This window comes from Canis lupus, chromosome 2 (genome assembly GCF_048164855.1).
Source record: "Canis lupus baileyi chromosome 2, mCanLup2.hap1, whole genome shotgun sequence".
Taxonomy (NCBI): domain Eukaryota; kingdom Metazoa; phylum Chordata; class Mammalia; order Carnivora; family Canidae; genus Canis; species Canis lupus.
Window position 1 is genome coordinate 58,507,662 of NC_132839.1, and position 26,582 is coordinate 58,534,243.

Here is a 26,582-nt window from a genome sequence, read left to right on the forward strand (position 1 = left end):
GGGCCACCTCCTCCCCGCCGTGCGTGAAGTGTCACGGCAGCCTGCAGGGCTCCTTGTACCTCCCTGACACGCTGTGTCCCTCCGCATCTCCGCGGGCTGGCCAGCGGTCTGGAACGTCCTATCATGGGGGCAGGCTCCTCCTTCAGGACCTGTCCCAACGGCCCCCCTGCCCCTGAACACACGTGAGGGGCTCTTCCTGCCTCTTCCCTGCACTGTGGAGCCTTGGTCCGGACCCAGGCCTGGCTCCCTGAGGCGTGACTGTGAGGCACTAGCACCTGCAGCCTGCGGGGCAAGGGGGACTCCCGCTGCCGGCCACCTGCCCAGGGCCCCGGTTCCACCTCAGCGCTGGGCGGCCTGCTGGCCTTACCTGCTGGAAGCTCTCTCGCAGGTGGCTCTGGTCCTCAGAATGGCAGAATTCCAAAATATCCTTTCCTAGAAGATCCTGGATAAAGAGACAGGCTTTAAGAATCCCCAGTGCCACTTCCCATTAGGGACGTGCCTGTCAAGCAGCAGTGTCCTGACGTCCCCTTCACCCCACGCCCCTCCACTCCCCCCATCACCAGGGGGAGGTGGCCACAGAGGGTCCCCTGGGGTGGCCGCAGCGCTGGCCTCTGCGCCCCACGTATGTTCCTCTGGTGTGCTCCATCCCAATTTCTGATTTCACCAGGGCGCTGCATCAGCGGCCCTGGAGGGCAATTTTATTTTTGTTTGCCTTTGCAGAGGCAAACTGTAGTAAATATATCTTTTTAAAAAAGATTTTATTTATTTATTCATGAGAGAGAGAGAGAGAGAGAGAGGGGCAGAAGGGGAAGCAGGCTCCATGCAGGGAGCCTGACGTGGGACTCAATCCCGGGTCTCCAGGATCATGCCCTGGGCTGAAGGCGGCGCTAAACCTCTGAGCCACCCGGGCTGCCCTGTAGTAAAGATATTTTAATAAACATAAAAATCAAGCAAGTGATAGGACAGATGTGCTGCCCATGAAAACCAGAACTGTTTAAATGTGGAGACAGGAGCTCTCTCATGGCCAGATAAAAGCTGGTATCGACAAGTAACTGCTGGACAGAAGCTTCGCACTGTCTACCTTCATCTGTTTTGTTTGTTTGTTTGTTTGTTTTTGTTTTTTTGTTTTTTTCCAAAGGACCTAGCAAAAGCCCAAGACAAGAACCAACCAGGATAAGATCAACCGGCAAAGGCAGCAATACACATGTGACAGGAAAGTGGTCCAGTTGGACGTGCTCTGGGTGGCAAAGGACTGAAACGAGTTCATTGACCAGAACCCACATCAGCAATGATTCAGCGGAGGCTGACCTGGACAGTGGGAAGGAGGTCTTGTCTGTGTGCCAAGAAGCATCCAGACGCTCATGGAAGGTGCCGGTGGGTCAACAGATCTGGAAATACTCTGCCATCACAGTTACGGTGACTTGGGAAACTGTTAACTTCCCCCCTCACTTCTTCCAAGAATCTCAAGTTCACATGAATCTAGAGATGTAGAACTATGCGAATGGTTCAATTTCAATGCTTTCTAGATCTTTTTTTTTTTTTAAGTTTATTTAATTAAGTAATCTCTACTCCCAACACGGGTCCCGAATATCCACCCTGAGATCAAGAGCCCTGTGCTCTTCTGATGAGCCAGCTGGATGCCCCAGACTGCTTCTAGTTCTAAAATAACATGTGTGCTTGGAGTACCCACATCAACATATCCCAAATTTTGTTTCTTAGAACAGGGATCTTTTTCTTCATTCCTTTTTTTTTTTTTAAAGATTTTTTTTTATTCATGAGAGACATAGAGAGAGGCAGAGACATAGGCAGAGAGAGAAGCAGGCTCCCTGCAGGGAGTCTGATACAGGACTCGATCCCAGGATCCCAGGATCATACTCTGAGCCAAAAGCAGATGCTCAACCGCTGAGCCACCCAGGTGTCCCTCTATCTTTCCTTTTTAAAATGTTTTTTTATTTTGGAAGAAATTTAAATCTACAGAAAAGTCGAAAGGATCGTGTGATAAACACCTGAATATCCTTTACCTAGACTGTCACATGCATGCTTTTTTTCATGTGTATATAAATATAAATATATATAAATGAAAAACATCAAAGTATATATAAATAGAATATCTTTCATACCCACACACACACTGAAAAAGCTCTTATTGAATAATTTGCAAGTAGCCGACAGTATGGCACTTGTCCCTGAAGTGTGTATCTCAAAAATGTGACATCCTACAAAAACCTAAGAGTCCATATTACACCTAAAAAAATTATATTATAAATAGTTATTTGATAAAATTACCCAATATTCCATAATATTAACATTCCCTCAATTATCGCCCAAATGTCTTTTCTGGCTACACATCTTCAGACCGAGGACCCCCGAAGGCTCTCACATTGCATGCTGTGATTTTTCTCTTTGGGTTATCTTCATCTAGAATAATTTCTCCTGCCTTCTTGTGTTTCTCATGATGCTGACTTTTTTTTTAAAAAAGGTCTAGAATAAAGACCTGAAAATACACCCCCTATAAACGCAGGTGCTAAATACATTTGAAAAACAAGGGATTCAGCAAAATTACGCGAACATCTGTCCTCAAGACTTTTCAGACTCTTTCATGTTCATATTGTTTCTTAGTTCCCAAGAAGGAGAGGCTGTGTTTGGTGTCATCTAAGTTAATGGATCTGAGAGCCCTGTCCTCCTAGCCCCATCCTTCACGCTGCTTTGTGAACAATCAGGATGGTCAGGGCAAAAACTGAAGAGTTAATTTTAAGCAGTGCAGCCACCTGTAACATCTTCCTTGCTTTGGAAAGACATTCTTCCCTCCAGGCAGGAATCTGGATTTTTATGCCGTCATTCAGCTGTATCTTGAACAGATGAGAAAGATCACATTTTAAGTGAAGTTAAACCTCTAGCCAAGTGCCAAGAGCTCAGAGCCACCCACCTGCGGTTGGTAGCCGATCACGCTGATGCATCTCGGGTCCACGAATGTGATGATCCCATCTGAGTTGTGCCGAGATAAGAACTCTGTGGGCACTGACATCCCGCTCATGTCCATGCACACAGGAGAGCTGGTCACCTGGAAGGGGGGCATCCACACTGAGGTGGTTCTGGCAGAGACAGAGGTGGGGACGGTAGGAGAGACGGACACGGGAGGAATCCACGTGGAGTCAGTTTTCCGGATCCTTCTGAGTCATTCTTGCACCCAGCCTAAAACTTTCCGAGCGCCCTGGACACACCTTCTACTAACTAGCACTGGGGGCCCTTACATTTCTGAGCCTCGATGTCCTCTCAGTCAACAGGAATAATGAGTCCTGTAATCTCTCAGGGTCGGGTGAGGTTCAAAGAGATCCTGCATGCCGACCCCGGCACGATGCCTGGCACGTAGTTGGGTGCTCAGAGACATCAGTACCCACCTTCCCCTTACTAAGGATGGTCAGAATATTTGGGAAGTACACACTTGTGGAGCGAATGTACCCCATTGTTCTTTCTTCACCCACCTGTAAGGAACAAGCAGTGTTCATCACAGGTGAATGAAACTACTCACTCATTTGTCTGAAGGTGGTAGAACCTAGGAACCAGGAGTGTGATAGGCTAGCATCCTCTGAGATGCATTTACTGCATCCCCTGTCAACAGCAGGGGAAGGCTGGCGGTGCCCCAGGGGGAATGAGGGGTCCAGCTGCCTGAATGTCTACTGCATGCGCTGGATGCTGAGCCCACGGGCTCTACAGACACTATGTAGTACATGCAACTGTCACAAGATTAAAGACACATTCCCCATGTGGCTTCTTAGGGCTTTGCGGGGAGGGGCATGCGCTCAACCAAGAGAACAGACTCTAAGGAAGGACAATAGACTTGTGAGCCCGACACCAGGAGTGTAGGGAAGAGAGAATGATCCTGACTATGCGGATAGAGGAGTCCCTTCAGCTGGATGTTGGAGGAGGCCAAAATAGATAGAGGTAAAAGGAGAAATTTCAGGAGGAAGAAAGAGGAGCAGGAAACACCAGGCCTCAGAAACAGCCTGTGGGGCCCAGAGAGGTGGGAAAGCACTTGCAGGGTCTGTGGAAACAGTGAGGAGGGCTTTGGGAATCAAGCATCAGGGGACAGGAGGGAGGAGGCTGGAGGAAGAGTTGGTGCTTCACCCTGAGGACCCAGGGGAAGCATTTCAGCCAGTCTGGCAGCTGCCATGGAAGCAGAAGCCGATGCTGTTGTGGCTGGCACTCGAGTGGGGGGTGGACCGAGTGGGGGCACCCTGCTGCTCAGTGTGCCTCCCTGTGCTCTCCCAGATCCAGCTGAAGCTGTCCAGAGAGGGACCCAAAGCCCCGAGAACGCTGGGCACACAGGGGTCAGAAGAGGCAAACCCGTGTGCTTGCGCTCTCTGGCACAGCAAGCCCCCATCAGAATGTGCAAAGGGCCATGCCCTTCCCCTCACCTGGAGTCTTCCGATCGCCACAAGGCAGTACTTACTGCCTTGCCCCACATCCGCATCCTCCTCAGGGATGGTCATTCCTGAAAAGAGAAAAGTCAATGTCATCAACAACGAACCCAAGACAGGTGGCAGAGGGGCACAAGTACCCAAGATTTTATGCAACCCAAAATACAGGTCCATGTGGACCGCTCAGGGTCTGGGAAGGGAGCCAATGCATTAACCAGCACCCGCTCCCACCCAGCTCCTCTTGAGCTGCCTGACATCTTTGGTAACTTCAGGGGGCGGGGTCATCTGCATCTGTGCACGACGCAGAGGAGGTTAAGGGAGATGAAATGATGAAATGCAAATTATTCATTTATTTACTTGCAAAATGTGGCCAAAACATTTAGCTAGAAAGGAAATCTCAGTAAGAAGTGTAAGTGGGTGTTTCTGGTTCCATAAATATTTCATTTACAAGGCTGATAAAAGAGATACAAGTGAAGGTTATTGAGCATTGAAAACCAGTGCCCTTTGGGGTGCCTGGCTGGCTCAGTTGGTGGAGCATGTGACTCTTATTTTTTTTTTTAATTTTATTTATTTATTTATGAGAGACACACACAGAGAGAGAGGCAGAGACACAGGCAGAGGGAGAAGCAGGCTCCATGCAGGGAGCCCGACGTGGGACTCAATCCCAGGTCTCCAGGATCAGGCCCTGGGCTGAAGGCGGCACTAAACCACTGAGCCACCCGGGCTGCCCGCATGTGATTCTTTATCTTGGAGTTGTGAGTTCCAGGCCCACGTTGGAAAATTACTTAAAAATAAAATCCTAAAAGAAAAAGAAAACCAATGCTCTGGGTAGGCAGGATTTGGTTAAAATAGTCCTCAGGGTTCTTTGGTCAAGGAAGAGTCTTCTGCTCTGTGCAGGAGCCTGACATAGGGTTGCCCATGGTACAAGCTTCTTGAGTGGCCGAGGTTGATCCCTGACAAGCCACCACCAGGATCTAACTGCAGGTGAACCTGCGGGAGGAGGGTGTAGAGGAGTGCAGGGAGGCAGGGGCAAATGCTGGCATCAGCAGGAGGAAAGACTCATTATCATGCTCTATTCTGATGCAGCATCTCTGGCAAGGTGATACTGAGCCATCTTCAGGTTACCGTCCTGATACGTGTATTTTCTCTATATTTTCCAAGGGTTACTTGCACAATACTCTCAAGTAACATGTGATCTTTAAAAATGGCTTTGACTTAGTACCCAACAACAAAAAGACAAATATTCCCAAGTAAAAATGAGCAAAGGATCCGAATGTTACCCCAAAGAAGACATACAAATGACTAATAAGCACATGGAAAGATACTCAACATCATGAATCATTGGGAAATGCAAATCAAAACCACACTGAGATACCACTTCACACCTATTAAGATGACTAATAAAAAAAAAATGCAATAACAAGTGTTGGTAAAGACATGGAGAAACTGGAGCCTCGTATACCACTGGCAGGAATGTAAAATGGTGCCAGCACTTTGGAAAACAGTCTGGTAGTTGTGTCATGAGGTTAACCACTGGGCCACCATATGACCCAGCCGTTCCACTCCTAGGTGGATGTCCAAGAGAAATAAAAAAATCTGCCCACACAAAAACATGAGCATGAACGTTCATAGTAGCACTATTCACAACAGCCCCCCAAAGTGGAAACAACCCTAATATCTATTCACTGATGAGCGGATACACAAAATGGGGCAAATCTATACAATGGACTATTACTCAGCCACAAACAAGAAGTGCTGATGTGCACTACAGCCCAGATGAATCTCAACAACATGGGGCTGAATGAAAGAAGCCAGACACAGGAGATCACACAGTACATGAGTCCATGGGAAATGTCCAGACCAGGCATGTCCATGGATACAGAGAGTGGATGCCTAGAGTGTGTGTGTGGGGGGAAGGGGGCTACCTGTTACCACGTATGTAATTTCTTGTTGCCGGTGATAAAAAAAAAAATACCCTAATTTTAATTGTGACAGTTGAAAACTGTCATGCAACACATGCAAAACACATGCAACACATGAATGTACCAAAATCCAGATGACTACACGCTTGAAATGGGTGATGCAGGCATGTAAAGAACCCTGGTCCTTTAAGGAAGTTTGGGTTTACTGAAGATTTTAGGATATGTGCATTATATCTCAACAAAGCCGGTCTAAAAAAAAAAGGATTCTGAAAAAAATAAAGAGGTGGGACTGAGGGAAGTAAGGAGCCATCCAAAAGCCCCATGGAAAAAAAAATCAAAGGTGACATTTTGGTATACTTTTGTCCAGTCTTAGTGGAGCAAGTTTAGGAACTAAATAAAAGATAAATATTAAAATTAACCTTAATGATGCTAATTCTCTTTATGCCCTTTATTGTGTGTATATGTGTATAATAAGATGTCTTTCCTTTCTTACATTGTTTTGTCCTGCTTTGGAAACTTTAGAACTTATTGGGAAAGCCTTTCAATGTGTTAAAACATCTGTTTTTCATTTTTCCTTTGTATGGACGGACCGTGGTTTGTCCGACCCCATCTCTACGGTTCTTCATGGTGTGGGATCGCAGCTTCCTGCTCACCCAAGTAAAGCAGCCATGCACACCCTTCCAGACAAAGCCTTTTAGTGCAACGAGGACATCTTGAGGATAAAAATCCCTAGAAGTGAAATTGGTGGCTCAAAGAACATAAATGGTACTTTACTGTTGGTTATATTTGCTTTGCTTTTATTTTGTTAGAATATATATTTATTTTCCGTCTTTTGTGGACTGCCTGCACAGGCTTTTGCTGTACGAAGATCTGTTTGGGTTTTTTTTCCTCACAGATTCTGAAACTGTCTTTACATATTAAGAATATACAGGTCCAGGGACACCTGAGTGGCTCAGCGGTTGAGCGCCTGCCTTTGGCTCAGGGCGTGATCTCGGATTCCTGGGTTCTAGTCCCACATCGGCCTCCCTGCCTGGAGGCTGCTTCTCCCTCTGCCTGTCTCTGCCTCTCTGTGTCTCTCATTAATAAATAAACAAAATCTTAAAAAGAAAAAAGAATATACATATCCCATACAAGTTCCTTTTTAAGTGTGTTTTCTGTATTTTGTCTATTTGTTTTTATATAGAATATTATTAAAGTACAATTAAACCTGTCAGTTTTTACTCTGTGGTTTTTGCCACTGGGGCTCATTCTATGAAATGATCTCTACCCTACGGTTATGGAAAACATTCACCCATGTTTTCATAGAGTACTTTGAAAGCCTCATATTTATCTTTAATAAATCTGAAATTTATTTTTGATATGTTTGACTTCATGTTTTCCAAAGGATTAGTCAGTTGTCCTCAAACTATGTACTGACTAATTTTTTCCTTTCCCCACTAACTGAAAACGCTTCCTTCATCACAAAGCACATTTCTATTTTTTTTTTAAGATTTTATTTATTCATGAGAGAGAGTGAGAGAGAGAGAGAGAGACAGAGGCAGAGACACAGGCAGAGGGAGAAGCAGGCTCCTTGTGGGGAGCCCGATGTGCGATTCGATCTCGGGATCCCGGGATCATGCCCTGAGCCAAAGGCAGGCGCTCAACCGCTGAGCCACCCAGGCGCCCCACACAGCACATTTCTAAAGAGACTTGGGTCTCTTTTAGGTCTTTTTGTTCAATAGTTTGATTTTTAAGTTCAATATATCACATTTTAATTATTCAGGCTTTAACATACATATTTCCATGTCTGGTATGGCAATTACTTCTTAGTACTTTATCAAGATTTTGTTGGCTATTTTTGTATTTATTGGCCCATATGAATTTCAGAATTAATTTTCACTTAAAAGAAATCTCATTGGGACAATTATTGAAATTGTATCAGATCTATACACTGGTTTGGAACAAACCAAAATCTTTATAATGCTAAGCCTTTGCATCAAGACTATGTGTGATGCTCTAGGTAGCTGGATCATTTGTGTCCCTCCATATTATTTTGTAGTTTAAGTACTTCTATATATCTCATGTTAATGCTTTTAGCATATACGCTGCAATGCTCTTATCTTCATAAATGGGTATTTCTTTTTTAAAAATTGAATTAGACCTGTCTGATGTTTTCTCTCACAAGTCTTCATGAAGAACTACTCACCACTAGGGCAATACTTTTGTTTTCAAATTTAATTTTTTTCATTTTTAGGGGCAGCCCCTGTGGCGCAGCGGTTTAGCGCCGCCTGCAGCCCAGGGTGTGATCCTGGAGACCTGGGATCGAGTCCCACATCAGGCTCCCTGCATGGAGCCTGCTTCTCCCTCTGCCTGTGACTGCCTCTCTCTCTCTGAATAAATAAATAAAATCTTTAAAAAAATTAAATTTTTTTCATTTTTATTTTCACTAATTCCATTTTCTTAGTTTGCTTATAGTATTTTGTCACTATTTTTCTGGTTTATAGTTCAAATAAGTTCTACTTTCATAAATTAAATTCCCAATTTGTAAGTTAAATTCCTAGTTTTTCTGCATTTAATAATGAAAGTTTTTCAAGCCACAGCTTTCTTTCAAACACTGGCCATGTGCCCTAAGTCTCTAGATGGAGTGGGGTCACAGTTGCTACATACAAAATAGTTTGTTTGTAATTAGGGTTTCATTTGATTTTCATCCTTCACCAAAAGTTGCTCAGGATGAGTTCCTTTATACCAGTAGTTGATTTGCCCTTTTATAAGGACACCAGTTGTACTGGATTAGGAACCCATCATATTCAGTGTGACCTCATTTCAACTTAACTAGTTACATCTGCAAGGACTCTATATCCAAATAGGTCAAATTCTGAAATACTCGGGCTTAGGACTTCAACACATGAATTTGGGGAGGACACAATTCAACCTATAATGCCTTCTATGAATATTGTATGTCTACTCCTCCCCTTCCTAGTAGGTTAGCCATGACACGGACACAGCACATGAACCAAGAGAACACTGTCCTGTATCCATGACAAGCATCACTAATTGAGCATGGGCTTCTTTCCCACTAATTACAGAAGCGGATCCAAAACAGCTAGTCAGAGTGGGCCATAAAATAAAACCTATTTGCCATTTCTGTTTTCTTAGTGTTTTATGACAAAGTTTCATAAATTCTTTCAATAATAATGATTACATAAAAACTTTACTGATACTGGTAAATCTGGGTACTTCCTGGTACTGCAGGGTGTCTGAGTGGGAGATGCAAAGAGAGATGTAGGTACCAAACACTCCCTAGCTCCCTACGATGCTCTGAGCTCTGTTTAAATATTAAATAGTTTAAATATTACAAAAATGCAGAGAAAACAGATACAAGAAAGCTATAATAGGTACAACATGACATGAACGAAGTGGCTAGGAAGTCAGCAGAATCCTGGTGAAGGCTCTATGGAAAAGGATTCATGAGAACTGGGTGTGTGTTTGGTGGGACTGGGAGGCCCTGGAAACAGATGGCTCTGGGATGGCACTCGGGGAAGGAGGTGCAGCATGGTGCCTCGGTGAGTCTGGCACAGTTACATGTGACATCCAGGCTCTGAGCACCCATGCCATCAGGATGTCTCTCATGTAAGGCAAAAGCTTATGAAAGTACCTCATCCATCTGGAAAGTACCCATTGTCATTTCAGCAACCAGAACAAGGTTTCTATGTTTTCCTCATAGATGTCCCAAAGGCCACTCACTACAGCCCATGCACTCCGCTCTCAAAAAAGGCTGCCAGTGCCCAACTCACAGCCTATTTTATTTCCTTTAATGCAGGATACTGGCAAGTTGGGGTGCTTGGTTGTCTAGAGCAGAAGGATGGGAAACAACAGTCTGTGATTGGTTGTGGACAGGATAAAAACAGGCACAAGTGCCAGCCACCAGCAGGTGGATTTGAGGGCAGTGGATCCTATGGAGCATAAAAAGAAATGCACCAAAACAAACCACCAATAAAACAAGTCATAGGGGAGATAGCACTGGGCTGAAAAGCCCTGAAGATATCTTTAAATTGTCCTTTTAATTTCTGTCCAGCTCTGGAACTCTGTCACAAGAACTCTCAATCAGCAGAGAAAGATGAGAGCTCATTCTGTATCCCTCATTCATTCTATGCAACAAAAACAATGCAAACAAAATGAGAAGCTAAATGTCAGGCTAGAAGAAAATATTTGCAACATATAGGAAACAGAGGATTAATCTTCATAATGTTATAAAGATGTCCTCTAAGTAAATGAGGAAAACACATCACCCAACAGGAAAATGGGCACACAGCATGAACAAGCAACGTGCAGGGAAATACAAAGAGTCAAATATACTCAGGAAAGTCATTCAACTTTGTTAACGAAGAAAACCCAATTGGAAATATGTCCTTTCCCCCCTATACTATCCAACTGGCAAAAATTACAAAAGAATGGAATCATTCTTGGTAGGAAAGTGGGAAAACAGACACACTCCCGTCCTGCCTTGCAGGGTAAATTTGGTGATATCTACGAGAAGGGACCTATGTCATTGCTCTACCAATGCTGAGATGACCCTGCAGAAACACCAGCACTTGTGGGTAGAGAATCACATACAAGGGCATTCTGGGCAGGAGCCCCAACCTGAAAACAACATCAGTGCTCCCGTTTGAGGACTGGCTGATGAAATATTGTGCAGCCACTTTAAAGAATGAAGTAGCACTATATGTACTGACTTGGAAACATATTTCTGATATCCATGATACATTAAAAAACAGCCTATGTAATTAAATATACAACATGAGCTCCAACTGTTTCTCTATATAGAAAAATACCTAGAATAAAAGGCACTGGTGTGTTATCAGTTGGTTCTTGGAGGTGAGTCCTGGGTAGGAAGGGAGACTTATTTTTAGTTCGTAACTTAAAAAATTTTTTTAAATGTTTGTGGGTGAATTTTACTATAATTTTAGAGATTGTTATAGACCTTTCAAATTTCTTTAATGAAGATGGGCTGGTTTTGTCATAGCCATTAAAAAAAATAGAGATACCAGGATAAAAGAGCCCAGCACATGATGTTTGGTACTTAAAAGGGTGGGCTTCACACACTTGGGAAGTTTTCTGAGGTGGTTCCTCATTCTCCAGCAACTCCTGGACCCCGAGTATGGCGTATGTAAATCCAGACATTAGAACTCTACCTCTTGGCCCTCAAACTGAGGGAGAGTGTACCTGATGATGCTAGAAGTTTAATTCTAAACCATCTGACAGAACTGCAACACTGCTTTCCAAATTAACTGGTCTTGAATCATGAACATTAACATGCATCTTCTTTTGCTTAAAAGGAAAGTTGTAAATGGGTATCTTCTGCTTTTACCTGGACTTAAGAAGATAGAGCTTTGTTTCCAATAAGTCATAGTCTGTAAACAGAGCGCTGGCCAGCAAGGAGCCAGTGAGGGGCTAGCCAGAGTGACACCAGGGCCGCATGGAGGTGCAGCGGGGACATCGGGAGTGAGGACAGCCCCTCCCTCGGCCTCCCTTCACTCTGCCATCCCTAAAGGGAGGAGGGGGCTGTGGGCCTCACCCACTGTGAGACTGAGGCCCTGTCACCTTCCCTGGTGGGGATGGGGGTTTCACTGGAAAGCAGCACGGCTTCAGGGTGATTTTCAGCTTCAGTCATACAGAGTTCACGGATACAATGACACACTCCGCTGGGGGCTTCTAGACTCTGCAACCACCACCCTTCTCCCAGTGGAGAGGGCGGGGCCACGTCCTGCTGTCCCCCTGCTGGCCCTCCTGCCCGTGCCCGTGGCTACTGAGGGCTGTACTGCTGCTCCCTCCCTGCCAGCCCTGAGCACGCTGGGTGCTGGCTGGCACCCACAGTCCCTCTGCGCTGCAGGGCTCTGCTAGCACACCACTCGCCACAGCCTGCCCCTCAGCCGCCCCGTGCCGACCATGCCATGACCCCTCACCACCTGGTGCCTCGCCACTTTTGCCTCCGTGTTCCTCTCTGTGAACATCAGGCCCCTTGGAAACTGTATTCTTGGCAACCCAAGCTCATGGCCATCTACGTCTTGCAGGCTGTGACCTGGCTGTGTTCGTGCCTTCCTCAGGGGGACCACCACCCCAGCAGAGGCTACTCCTTCCTCCAGTGGCACTGGTTGTGGACCCTGGTCCCTGGCCCAGGGCTGCCTCCACACACCTGTCCTGTCGCTGTGCTCTGCAGCGTTGGACTAGCATCTCTCTCTCTCCAGTCCCGTCCCACTTCCCCACGCTGTGGTCCACCCTGTTGCCACTTCCATCCACCCTGCCATAGTGCAGCCGTCACCCAATTTCAAGTCCCCTCTCTAAAGAACCTCAGAAGGCTCCCCGTTGGTCACCAGTTTCAGAGCCACTTATTCCATCTGTGAAAGCACATCCCAAAATCTATTTTGGGGAGCAGCTCATCCAAGGAAGAATCCTGGTGAATGATATAAGGGTAAATACTTTTGATAGAAGAATATGATAATTTTCTGCTACAGATTGGCTGAGCTCACCTGCCAGTATCTCCTTACCCCATTCTGGGGACTTTTCAGAAAGTGGAGCAAAAGGAGGCCTGTGTGTCCTTCAGAGCATGTATCTCAGAGCACAGCAGCTGAGCTCTGTGGGTACCCCCTCCAATACAGGGAGACACAAACTGTCTTCACATTTGAAATGGTGGTGATGAGGTTTTCTCTGGATGTCAGGAACCCAGGCTATAGCTCTGGAGGCCTCCCAGTGCATGCTCGAAGTGGCCATACTGGTTCCAGGAAAGAACACTGTAAAGGGAAAGTGGTCATGGTGGCTGACACCAACAGGAGCAGAAGACAAGTCTTTGGTTGGTTTGATTGTTTATTTTTAAAGGAAGCTCCATGCCCATCATGGGGCTTGAACTCATGACCCTGAGATCAGGAGGCAAGTTCTTAGAAACAGAGTGTCTTGATGGTGATTAAGGGTCCCAGTGCTGGAGTGACCAGAGTCTGGATTCAGGAATCCTGACTCTTACCACGTACTGACAGCAGAACCTCCAGCCTCTCTGTAGTTCAGGAAAAGGGACTCATAAGAGCCATGATCTGTGAAATGGGAATAGCAGTGAGCACTGGGTGAGCACAGTACCCGGCATGCAGAACTCAATACAACCAGTCCTTGCTTTCCCTGCGACCCTGATCCAAAGACGTGGCCTTAGCACTCACCCAAAGACAGGGCCTGTTGCAGTGGCCTAGCTCCGATTGGCAGTAGGTTTCCTCTGTGGGGTCTGGGCTGTGGTTAAGGGCAGGGGACAGATGATGGGGTCAGCAGAGATACACAGCCTTGTGGGGCTTTCGGTGCTCTCTCTGCCACAGAGGAGGGGCTGGCCTGAGGTGATGCTCTCCTTGGCTCTGACATTCTGTGGATCCAAATGCCAGCATGGAGCTCAGCCACATGGTCTGTCAAATTTGACATGCTCTGTGTGCTCCTCCTCAGTGCCACTGAGTATCTAGGGCCACCCTGGGTATTCAGCAGTGTAAGAGACCCAGCTCCTTCCTCAAGGAGCTCACTGACTGGCAGGGGCATGGAGAGCCAGGTCACCACTATTCCATGTGGTTTGTATTAGGATAGGGAGATGAGCACAGGGCTGAGAGGGGGCCATGCAGCCCAGGAGGGACGCCAGGGCTAGGAGGAACAGTGTCAGGAGGGAACTCTTTCTGGCAGGAGCCACAACATTTATCAAAGTGGACCAGGATAATTCTAGCCATTTTAACAGATTTGAGTCATTCCCTGATTGGTTTCATAAACTTACTTTGCCCCCCGTTCAGTTACTTTTCCTTTGGAAACATGCTTTGCTAGCGCCAGGTCGAAATAGATTCTGAGTCAATACACAAATGAAATGTAACTGGAAACCATTATTTGGGATGAAACGTCACATTGGCCAGAAATGTGTGTTCATTTCTCACCCGGGGTTGCGCTAACCGTGTGTAGAGACACTCATGGAAAGTTGGCCTGTTTTTTAGCAATGCTGGGTGGAGTTTGTCCAGGGACTTGTATCTTCACATGTGAATTAAGACATATTTTTGCATTCTGCCAAAGGCAGGGAAGAAAACAACCTCCTTCTGCTGCAACCACTTTGGGCCACTTGTTCACAGCATGCTTCCAGGATACTCTCTGAGGAATACTCATAAGTTTTAGGCAAAAAAATAAAAAAATAAAAAAAATAAATTTCTCTGGCCAAATACATTTGGGAAGCATAGTTTAAACAAAGATAAAGAAGTTTCATCACTTAGACCTTCTCGGAGAATTCAGAATGCTTCTCTAGGAGAGGAAAACAGGACACGAAGTTTCCCACATTATTGACCACAGAATTTGTGTTTCATGGATGCGTCTCTGGGGAGGTGTGAGCTCTGAAGATATTTTGGGAAATGCTGACCTGTAGGTATGTTGCATTTCAGCATTCCTGCTGGTGACTCTGAAGAAATGAATCCCCCACTTTGCAAAGCAGAACTCTGAAGCTCAGAAGAGGAAACCAAGACCATCTGAGAAACAACCTGAATGTCCAGAATTACTGCAGAAACAACCAGAGACTGAGACAACAGCAAGTCTGCATCAGTACCAGAAACCAGGAGTCAGCCGTAAGCAGATGAGCAAGGTGAGATTTGGGGGTATCTGGTTTGGACAAGATGGGATGGAGGAAAGAGCTGACCAAGACATGAGCTCCTGTACCTGATGCTACATGGGGAAGAACCTCCAGTAAGGCCAATCTATGAGCTTCTAGCTGCAGTTGCTTGAGATTAGTGAGGAATGGGGGCAAATCATGAGGGCGAGCCAGGCCAGAAGGCCTACGACTCCCAGAAGTAGCATAGTGGCCAAATGCCACTGCATCCTATCAAGGCCATTTGTGACTTCATCTCCTGCCCCCACCTCTATCCTTGGGTACAGACAAACAACTCTTGGTCAGGTAAAAACAAAGGGAAGCATTCTTCTCCTGATCTCGGCAGGGCGTGACAGATAGCACCAGAACCCACATGGCCAGCAATGGGACCATCCAAAGCCTCAACAATGCACAAGCACATGGTGGCCTCTCTAGGGCAAGCCCCGTGGAATCACAAGCATGAGAGAAAGAGTGCAAAGTGGAGGCATCATAGCAGGTGCTCCCACTAAAGAAAAAGAGTTTCTTTATTAAAAAAAAAAAAAAAAAAAAAGGAGAGGAAAAACCCCTAAACTCAACAACCCGGCATGACACAAGAGGACATAATATTTACAAAAAAGACACAGGCACAGTTTTAATTTAGCAAGTGTTGAGTTCACATGAAACATACCATTGTGGAGTTAAAAAAAAATTAAATGGAAATCATACGGTGAGGATCCAGACTGAGAAACAGCCCAAAGAATTTGGGAGAAAAGGATAAAGAAACCTATGTAAGGGGCAGGGAGAGTGGACGCGGGAAATTGATATGGCTGCAGGTGTGAGCGAAGCAGGCTGAGCAGCGGCAAGCTGGAAAAATCCAAATGAGCTTCCCCATGGAGAAGAAAGACTTGAGTGTGCAAGCTGCAAGGGCCCACCCAACACCAAGTGAGATGAATGAAAACAGACTTGCCCTGGACGCCATCTGAGCGAAAGTCTTGAATTCCAGGGATAAACTCAAAACAACCTATAGCTCTCACGGTGGGAGAAAGGAGAAGCAGGCTGCCCAGGGAAGAAAAACAAAAGCCTGTCTCAGGCCTCTTTGGAGAGGGAGCCCCATGACCCAGGAGCCTCCAGGGCAGCCACGGGGGAGCCACAGGGAGGATCGCTCAGACAGTCAAGGAATTGTGGATGGCGCACCCACTCACTCTTCTTGCAAGAGACTACAGGCTCCTCCTGCCACTGAGGGAAGATATAACATCACGGAGGGGACACTGTGTAGAGTAAATGAGGTGAGCAATGCAGCCCATGGGGCCAACCAGGGATGGGTGACCACCTTCTTGCAAGATAGATGATGTCAGACAGTGACCACATACCTGAACTCTCTGTTATGGATCTAAAGCCCCAGGTCATCTCCACTCTTAGCACAGGTGAGGGGAGGCAGTCTTGTGGGATCCATAAGTGTGGGGACCCTGGAATTGTCTTGGGTCCAAGTCCCATCAGCCATGCATGCAGCCTGCACCTTGCCTTTCTGGCATCCCATATCCCCTCTCCTTCTGCAAGCACTGCCCCGATTCGACATCACAATTTCTTCCTGGGTGAGTCTCCTCCGGTCCACCAGCCTTTGGGCCCATCCCTGTTCCTCCCACTTTCCTCCAACATGCAGATTGATCTCTAAAAACCTTCAGTGGCCTTCACTGATGCTCCATGGGATGGAGAGCAGCATCCAAACTCCCAGCCTGGCCCATGAGGCCCCGATCCCAGGATTGGCCTCCTGCCCACTCAGCTATCATCCTCTGTGGCCACAGCAAAGTGCACACAGCTGCCAGCACAGCACCCCTCCCACCAGCAGAGAGCAGAGCACTGTGGTGAGAGCATCAGGAAGGCCTAGTCTCGCAGCCAGGCCAGGAGCTGAGCTACTTAATGACACTGTGTGCATCCTCTGGCAGCTCCTCTGTAGGACAGGGTGGTAACAGGCCAATACTTCTTTGAGTTTCTTGCAAAAATGAAATAATGTAATGCAGCACACAGAGGGCTGTTCCTGGAGCCTAGTGCATGGCAGGCACTCGCCAATGGAGCCATGGTCATTACTCAAACCCTGTGCCCTCATCCATGCAGCCCTGTGCTTGCCGAGTATTTTTTCAATTAGGAAATTCCTACATTTTCTTCATGTCTACACTTCTGCGCAGGTGTTACTCTCTCCTTGCCTGTGGGGCTTTCAGTGGGGCTGGCCCCAGCAAGGACGACAGAGGAGCCAAGCTCCACACTCGCAGCAGAAGGGCTCTCCCCTCAGCCTGCTTCCCTCTCTGTACTTTGCCGTGACCTGCGTGCCTACCTGTCTCCCCCACTGGAAAGTGAGTTCCCAGGGTAGGACCTGTGGCAGACTAGCTGCCATAAGGTCTCCAGACTTAGCAAGGTGCCCAGCCCACAGCAGGAGCTGGAAAACCTCCACTGGGGCACCAAAACAGGGGCTTTGCCCTCGCCACGAAGGAGCATCCAGGAGGCTTTGCCAACTGTTGCTCTGCATCTCGGAGCTCAGGTCCCGGCTTTGCTGTCTGACCCAGCATCAGATCCAGGGCCTGAACAGGAGCCCAATCTCTGATGTGCTCATGTACCATGGACAGGTCAGGGTGGCCCAGGGTAAAAGGAAGCAGGGATCCTGCCACCACCTTGTGAGTCGGCAGCCTCAGTTCAGACAAAGTGGCTTTGGGAGATTTTCAAATGAAGGCAAACAAAGACACTGTGTTCAACAAGCAAAGTGCAAGAAGTATGGGGCTTTTGTGGGTGAGCTTGTTGGAGGGCTGAGCAGTTTGGTGAAATAACAGCACTGGCGTGGCCCCTACACATCCTGGCCCAAAACCCCAAGTCACCTCCAGCCTCTGGCATGCTGTGGCCCAGGCTTTCTGATGGTCCAGCAGCAAAGTGAAGAAAAGCACCAACCTCACGGCTGAGAAAGCACACAGGGGTGCCAGCACCAGGGCCCCCTCCTGAGCACATGGGCCCAGACGGAGTGGTCAGATCCGGTCAGGCTCCCCATCCCCTGGGTGGAACCTTGGCTCTCCTACACAGACACACTGCCAGTTCTCCAGACATCTCCCCCACAGATCATTAGGTGATGAAGGTAGCCAGAGGACAGTTCCTGAGGAGAGGCCTGCGCGAAGTGGCTGCTGGTTCAAAGCTGGATGTCTGTCTGACATGCAAGGTAGCAAGGCAACAACAACCAGGGGTGGGCAAGAAATGACATCTTCTCAGTTTCAGAATTTCCTTTTGACTCTGAATATATCTCATGAGATATAAAGTGCACCCCATTACGTGCAACTTCTTCCTCACCCCTGGATTCTGCTGACCACAGTGTATCTGCCCCATCAGACTGAAGCAGCGCAGGATCTGATGAGGGGGCTGTCCCTGGAACCTCGCTCTTTCTTCCTGCCACACCCCAACACTTCAAACGAAACCCACATAGTGCACGGTGCAGCAAGGCAAACCGGGAAGGCCACCGCGTTACAGACGGGCTCGGAACATGGGATGGCGCCGTAGTGCTCATGTTCCCAGCGTGGTCAGCGGGTCCCAGGCAGAGCTCTTGGGGCACGGCCGGCCAGCATATGCCGCACACGGGTCATCTAAGACCCCTTTCTGGCACCCCCTCTGCTCACCTGTAGAGATTTCCAAGGTCGCCAGTGGATATTCTTAGCAACATTGGTGCTTAGGACTTCCTCCTTTCCAACCATGTCATCGTTTATAATTAAGGAGCTTGGGGCGTGCAGGGACAGCACTCCTCGAGAACATTCACAAGGCTCCATGCAAGCGGAGGGAGAGTCACTGCTCCAGTGCTCTAGTTCCATGACCTTATCCTAGGGTGAGCGTGCCAATGATCTCACTCTGGCCACCTCATTGAGGCCAGATGACTCTCTCTTCCATCTTAAAAGATTTCTGGGAAAGTAGATTGTATCAACGCCTTTGGAAATTCTGGCAAGAAATTATTTCCCACATCTACCCTCTAGGTCAACTATTCTGTCTCTTCCCTCCTTTCCTTCTCTCCTTTCTTCCTTTCATCCATCAATCCATCTGTCCATCTGTCCAGTCTTCAGGAAACATACTATGCACCAGATCTGAGCTAAGCAGTGGGGTGGGCAAATGAATGCAGCCATCACGTGGTCTTGAGAGATCTCCATGGGACGCACACACAGCATCATATGTGCTAAGAATGTAGTTATCGACCAAGGAACAGCATATTATCAGCCACAGAACAAGGCGGCATAAGCTAAGTATCCTGGGTCAGATGCTTAACTGATTTGAGCCATCCAGGCACCCTCAGACTGATTTCTTTAAAACATCATTTTCTCTGATTACAAAACTCACGTAAAAACTGGGCAAAGGCAGGAGTGAAGAGAGAAGAGAAAAGTAGCAATACTCTGCTCCTCAGGAATAACAATGGCTAACACTGTATGTACAGTTTAAAAATGTACAGATACATTCCTCACTTATAAGAAAAATAAACTTGGGGTCATGATGTTTACGTTGTATAGCCTGCTATTCTCTTTCACCTCTTAGCACTTTGCTTCATTCTTTTTTTTAATATGCTGATGCTTTTATTTCTATAGGATAAATTCAAAGTAGTGATGTTGAATAGTCAACAGGTGTGCACATACTAATTGTTAGCACAGGGAGCTATATAGTTTTTTCCAAAAGATTGTAGCAATTCCTGTTCCCATCAGCCCATGCTCTTCCAATCTCCATCAGAATCGGTCTTTTATAATTTATCACTCTTTTACAATTTTTGCATCTCCAGGGGGTGAAAATGGCATCTCATTTCTGTTATCATTTGCATTACTCTTACTGCTAGAGGGTTGAGCACTTTTTCTTCTACTTACTGTCCATCTGTATTTTATGAGACATTTATTGAATCTCACTTTGCTTCATGCTTAAGTGTCCTTTGAAAGCACGCCGAGTTTGTGGTCATCCACTATCGCATCAAATAGATACTCCATGCTATTTTTAACCAATTCTGTCACTGAAATTTAGACTAATTTAGTGATCTCACAATTATTAGGAATGTTTATTTTTTAAAATATTTTATTTATTTATTCAAGAGAGACACACAGAGAGAGGCAGAGACACAGGCGGAGGGAGAAGCAGGCTCCCTTCAGGGAGCTTGATGCAGGACTCAATCCCAGGACCCTGGGATCAAGACCTGAGCCAAAGGCAGACACTCAACCACTGAGCCACTCAGGCATCCCTATAAATAATGTTTAAATGTGTAACACATACACATCTTTGATCAATTCCCTAAAATAAATTCCTAGAAGTGCAACTCCTGCATGTTGGGGAACGCACATTTTAAAGCATTTGGTAATATTGCCAAACTAATCCATAGAAGGTCTGTACTGCCTTGTAATATTCCCACTAGCAGTGCATCAAAGTGTCCACTTTTCTGAACCTTACCAACACTGTGTATTTTGTCTTGGTTACTTTCTGCCACTTGATAGGTAAGAGGAGACAGTATCAAATTATTTTAATTTGCAGTTCTAACAGGGAACTAAACTTCTCCCATCTGCTAAGTGTGTATATGTATTTATATTTATACATGTTTTTAATCCCCTGTTCATATCCTTTGCTCATTTCTCCCTACTGAGCTAAAATCTGCCTTTTGGTAACTTTCCTCTTTTGGTCCAAATTGTGCCTTCTGGACCTATCCTAAGTAAGATTAATTCCTCCTTCATATAACACCCCCTCAAATACTTCAAGACAGAAATCATGTCTTGCTTTCTCCAATATAAACACCCCCAGCTCCTTCAATCCTTTCTCACATGGCACAGTTACAAGGGCAGTCACTGAAGACTTCATGCCGCAGTGCTACTGCCCCAATACCCTGTCCACACAAACGCTCATGAGGCCAGACCTCATGTGACTCCAGGAAAGCCTGCTGGGGTCACCTGGGCAGGTGGGTGTGATCACCGCCCTGCATCTTGGGCCTCAGACTCCTCTCTTCTGCTCGTCCTCAAGGATCCTCTGAGTTAGACTCATGATGATCATGCATTTCTCATGATATTGTAGGCCTGGAGCCCAAATAAAGCGGTCAGAAGGAGAGTACTTGAGGCCATAAATAGGGTGAGGAATTTGCCTGGTATAAGAAGAATGATTAATGAATTCAGAAAAGGAACACATTAAGAATGAGATGGGCCCTTGGAATGGGGGTCCCAAGAGCTGGATTTGGTGGTACTGACCCACCCTGAGATGAGTGTCCTTCAGGAAGCTCTCCTAACCCGGGCGCCCACCCTTGGTCCCCAGGGCCGGCTGCCTTACCACATTCTCTTGTGGTCATCTGTGTACGTGCTAGGCCCCCAGCCACACGTCTCTATACTCCCTGAGAGACAGGCCTATGTCTGGCACTGGAGAATCTAGCTCAGCAATGGGCACACATCACACCATCATAAGTGCTCTGTGAGCTGAGCTGCTGCAGGAAGTCTCTCCAGGCTGTCCACCTTTTCTCGTTTGCCTTTCATCGAACAACCTTCCAATACGAACCTGTTCTCACAAGGACCTCAGAATCTCACAGGTTCCCTGGACAACAGACATGAGCATCCACGTCAGAGACAAGGTAACCCCATGGTATTACTGGATTGCACCTGGTGGAGACTTCAGCTTCTGAGGACTCATCCACATTCACTGGGGCTGACCAATTTCAGAGCAGGGCTGTTTCTACATCTACATTGCTGAAGTTCACTCTCTGACCACTGTGAAGCAGTGGTGCTTTATGAGTTCCTGTCTTGAGTGTAGCTGGGGGCCTTCAGACAAGCAACACCACAATTTTGTGCATTATGGTTTAAGTAGAAAAAAATATATATAAATGAAAAAATACATAAATTAAAAAATATACATACACATATGTATATATGTCAAGCTGAATATACGCATATATACAGCCAACGTAAACCCAGCCAGCTCCCACAAACATTAAATTAAACTTCGCAATATGACTTATTTACCTCGGCTACTATTACCTGACATGTCACATCTGGATTTCAACACAGATTTACAAGGAATGCTAAAAGGCAAGAAAACACACAGCCTGGGGAGACAAAGTAAGCCTCATATCCAGACTTAGATATGACACAGACCTTGAAATTACTAGACAGGGAATTTAAAATAACTATAATGAATACGTTAAGAATTCTAATGGGAGAACAGACAATAGCAAAAACAGATGGGTAATGCAAGTAGAGGGACAGAAACAACAGGAGGAAAGCAGAAGGAAATGCTAGAAATAACAAACACTGTAGAAATGAGGACTGCCTTTGATACATTCATCAGTAGACTGGATACTGCCAAGGAAAGAAGCAGTGAGCCTGAAGACATGTCGATTGAAACCCCCAAAACCAAAATACAAAGAGAAAAAAAGATTGCAAAAATCCAGAACACAATACCCCCAACTCATAGTACAATTTCAAATGATATAGCACATGTGTAATACCAACACCAAAAGGAGAAAAAAGAAAATAGAACCAACGGGATATGTGAAAAACAATGTCCAAGAATTTTTCAAAATGAATGACATCAAACCACAGACACAGGAAGCTCAGACATGACCAAGCAGTATAAATAACCAAAAAGCAAAACAAAATGAAGTACTGAGGTTTTCTGCAGAAACCCAAAGAGAAAGGAAAAAATCTTGAAAGAAGCCAGAAGCCAGAAAACAAAAAAACAAAAAAAACAACAACAAAAAAAAGCCCCACACCATCTGTAAAAACACAAGGATAAGAGAGTTATGTGGACTTCTCATCAGAAACCATGAAAACAAGAAGAGAGAATATTTGTTTATTTATTTATAAATTCATTCACTCACTCAGTCATTCATTCAGTAGGCTCTACACCCAGCATGGAGCCCAATGTGGGGCTCAATCTCATGACCATGAGATCCAGACCTGAGTCAAGATCAAGAGTCAGACCCTTAACAGATTGAGACAGCCAGGAGTCCCAAGATGAGAGAATATTTAAAGTGTTGGAGGAAAATAAGCACTAACCTAAAATCCTATATTCAGTAAAATTATCCTTCAAGACCGAAGGAGAAATAATGACCTTCTGTGAAAAATAAAAATAGAAAGAATTCATCACCAGCAGAGCTGTCCTGTAAGAAATGTTAAAAGAGGTTCTTCAGGAAGAAGGAAACGATGTGGGTTAGAAACACGTATCTGGGGCAGCCTGGGTGGTTCAGCGGTTTGGCGCTGCCTTCAGCCCAGAGTCTGATCCTGGAGACCCAGGATCGAGTCCCACGTCGGGCTCCCTGCTGGAGCCTGCTTCTCCCTCTGCCTGTGTCTCTGCCTCTCTTTATCTCTCTCTCTCTCTCTCTGTCTCTCTCTCATGAATAAACAGATTAAAAAAAAAACCCCACGGATCTGCATGAAGGAAAGAGTGTCAGAGAAAGAATAAATTAAGGTATGATGAACTTTTTAATTTTTATTACTCTTAATTGAGCTAATGTGTTTCTGTTTGTTCCAAGTAATAATAATAACAACAATGTGCAGGTTGATTAGATAAATGAACTGTAGGGGATCAGAACTCCGGGAGGTAGAAGGAGGAGGAAGAAAAGCCGAGTGACAGAGTCCTTGCATTACCCATGAAGTGGTACAATATTACTTGAAAGTAGATTTACATTAGTTGTAAATGTGTATTTCGAACTTAAGGCAAATAATAAGGATAGATTTTTAAAAAGATTTTATTTATTTATTTTGGGAGAGAGCAGGGGGAAAGGCAGAGGGAGAGAGAATCTCAAGCAGACTCCTCATTGAGTGCAGAATCCAAAAAGGGCTCTATCCCACAACACTGAGATCATGATCTAAGTCAAAATCAAAGTCAGACACTCAACTGATTGAGTCACCCAGGTTTTCCAGTAAAGATATATCTAAAGAAATATAATTGATATGCTAAGTCAAGAGAGAATATGAAATCCCATAAAATGTTCAATGAAAACTAGAGAAGGCAGAGAGGAGGAGAAGAAAAGAAGGAACAAATACAATGAATAGAAAAACATGCTAGGCATTATTCAAACTGTGTCAATAATCACATTAAATGTTAATGGTCTAAATATACCAATTAAAAGGCAAATTGTCAGAGTGGGTAAAAGCACTAGACCAACGACGTGTTGTCTACAAGGAACTCACATGCCACCATCAAGTGTACAATTCCGTGGTTTTTTGATGGTAGAGTGGTGCAACCATCGCCCCTATCTGATTTCAGAATACCTGTGTCACCTTGAAAAGAAACACCGTACCCATGACCGTCATTCCCCAGCACCCGGACACCACAAGTCTACTTTCTGTCTAGAAGGATTTGCCTTGTCTGGATATTGCACAGAAATGAAATCAGGCCACATGCTGCCTGCGTGGCTTCTTCCACTTAGCATGATGTTTTCCAGGCTCCCCAATATGGCAACATGGATCAATCCTTTGCTTCCTTGATTGGCTATATAACATTTTATTGTATGGATACTCTACTTTTTATCTATCTGTTCATCAGCTGATGCACACATTCAAGTTGCTTCCACTTTATGGCCACAAACTCGGTTATGAACATTTACATGCACGTTTCTTTGCTCTGGGCCCCACTGAGTGCACCCAGGAGTGGGAGTCCTCCATCATATGGCAGCTCTATATCTATCATGGTGAGGACCATCCATCTGGATCCCTCATCAGGGTCAGAAGTACCATGTGAACTACCACCTGGGCTTCACATCGGGCTCCAGGGAACAGACCACAGAAACGGCTGAGGCTCCCACCATCCCTGCAGGATTGCTCTTTTCAAAAACCTCCACTTCAAGAAGTAGGATTTTTTCCAATTATGAAGATGGTTACATTCTAACCACGAAGAAAAATAACAGTATCTTTCTGCCTCTTTCCATGGGAATAGATCCCTAGCAGGAAAGCAGGGTAAGTGATGAAGAGCATTTGACTCCCTTGGGATGAGTATGTGGCTTCTGCTTACCTGCTGGGGGCCAGGCCTTGATGTACCCCGTGCAGTGCACCACAGCATACTGGGCCTCCCCTTCTTTCACGGGACCAAGACCATTCCTAAACAAAGAGCATGTGTGAGATGGCTTCTAGCACCTGACAGGGAGGTAAGGCCGCCGATGGCTCCCCTGGGATCTGAGCTACTGGGGTCACACTTACCTTGTGGTTTTGAACACTGCCTTCCACCACCCTGCTTTCCATCCTGCTAAGCAGCATTCATCTCCCTTCCCTCCCAGTCCACGCAGCCCTAGTCCCAACGCAGCCCTGATGTGACCCAGATGTGCACACTGCACACCCCTCCCTGTGCTCAGCCCCTCTTCAGAGCCTGCCACCCCATAGAGCTCAGCGCATTTGGGCTTTCTACCAGTATGGCCCCAAACACATGTCAGAAAAGCCTACTGACCTGAACCTTTTCCTCATGGTGGTGATTCGGTTGAGAGGGAGGTGATCCAAAGGAGCATTTCCACACCTACGATTTGATAAATAATTAGAGTGAGTAGAGACTCTAGCATGTTTGCTACAGCCAGATAGGTGGGTCTTATCTGACCCTCACACACCAACCCAGGTGACCCAACAGCCAGGTCCCTTCCAAAGGGCAGGCTCGGCCTTGCACTCCTTGAGCTGGGTTGTCACTGAAGACCAGGCCAGTGTGACCCACTTGGCAGAGCACGGGGCCCAGCCTGGAGGCTAGAGACACAGGAAGACTCTAGGGGATTGTGGGCATGCACCATGCTACAGATACATGTCTGTGTCACGGGTGGCTTTCGGGAAAGCAGCGAGGTGCGTGATGACAGCAGTAGTGTCTCTTCGGGCCTCAGCAGAGACAGCAACTCCAAACACATGGTGCCCGCTGGTAAAAAGGAACATCCTCTTGGCTCCGGCCTCAGGCTTGGGAACCCTCCCTCCCGGAGGGGATAACATGACCCCTATGGGCCCTGATAGCCAAGGGCAGAGTGGGGACAGAGAGGGACAGCCTTTCCGAGGGTCCTTCCCAGGGAACCAGGGGATGCGAGGCATCCCATTGCCTGCTCTGGGGGGACCTTTCCAGCCTCTCTTCTCTGTGGCGTCTCAGGCTCTGAACAGGTGCACAGTGGCCAGGAGTCGATTGCTGCTGGGTCCACCCAGTCGTACGTGGGCAACCAGTTCCCAACTCCATGACAGGTGCTACTCTGCATGTCTTCATACTCAACGTGGCCAAGAAAAGAGTCCACCTGTCCTCTGAGACCTGGTGCAGCTGCCAGCGCATGCCTGTCCCCCGGGAGGGGTGACACAGGACCCCACTGCCTGGGCGAGCTGGAGTGGCCCTTGGTGTCTTCCTCACACTAACCCACTTTATTGGGAGGACAAAGTCCTGTGCTCAGTAGATGGCAGCACTGCCACCTCACAGGTGAATCCAGGTAGTGTGGACTTGGTTGTGCAAAAACCCAGTGGGAGCATGCCCCCCAGGGCGTGCCAGGGCAGGGAGGGGGCGGCCTGAGCTGTGTGACAGGGCAGTGCTCACAGCGTGGAGACTGCTGTGGAAGTGGGCACCAGGATGCTCCCAGGGAGGGTGTTCACAGGGCCTGCCTGGGGCTGTAACTCAGAGTTGCCGTGGCTGGCAATGTCCGGGGAACCATGCCGGGCGGGTGTGTGCTCCTGACCCGGGCACCAG

At 46.6% G+C, this 26,582-nt stretch overlaps 1 protein-coding gene across 6 annotated transcripts in view; it reads right to left on the bottom strand.

The window, feature by feature from the left end:
* ARNT2 (aryl hydrocarbon receptor nuclear translocator 2) overlaps positions 1–26,582 on the bottom strand; it is a 155,435-nt gene that overhangs the window by 35,978 nt on the left and 92,875 nt on the right. For all 6 annotated transcript variants that reach the window (XM_072801925.1, XM_072801926.1, XM_072801923.1 and 3 more), the window contains 5 exons: positions 25,335–25,400; positions 24,906–24,991; positions 4,416–4,492; positions 2,927–3,061; positions 368–442 (listed from right to left, as the gene is read on the bottom strand). In XM_072801925.1, coding sequence (XP_072658026.1) covers positions 368–442; positions 2,927–3,061; positions 4,416–4,492; positions 24,906–24,991; positions 25,335–25,400 — 439 coding nt within the window. The remainder of the gene's footprint in view (positions 1–367; positions 443–2,926; positions 3,062–4,415; positions 4,493–24,905; positions 24,992–25,334; positions 25,401–26,582) is intronic.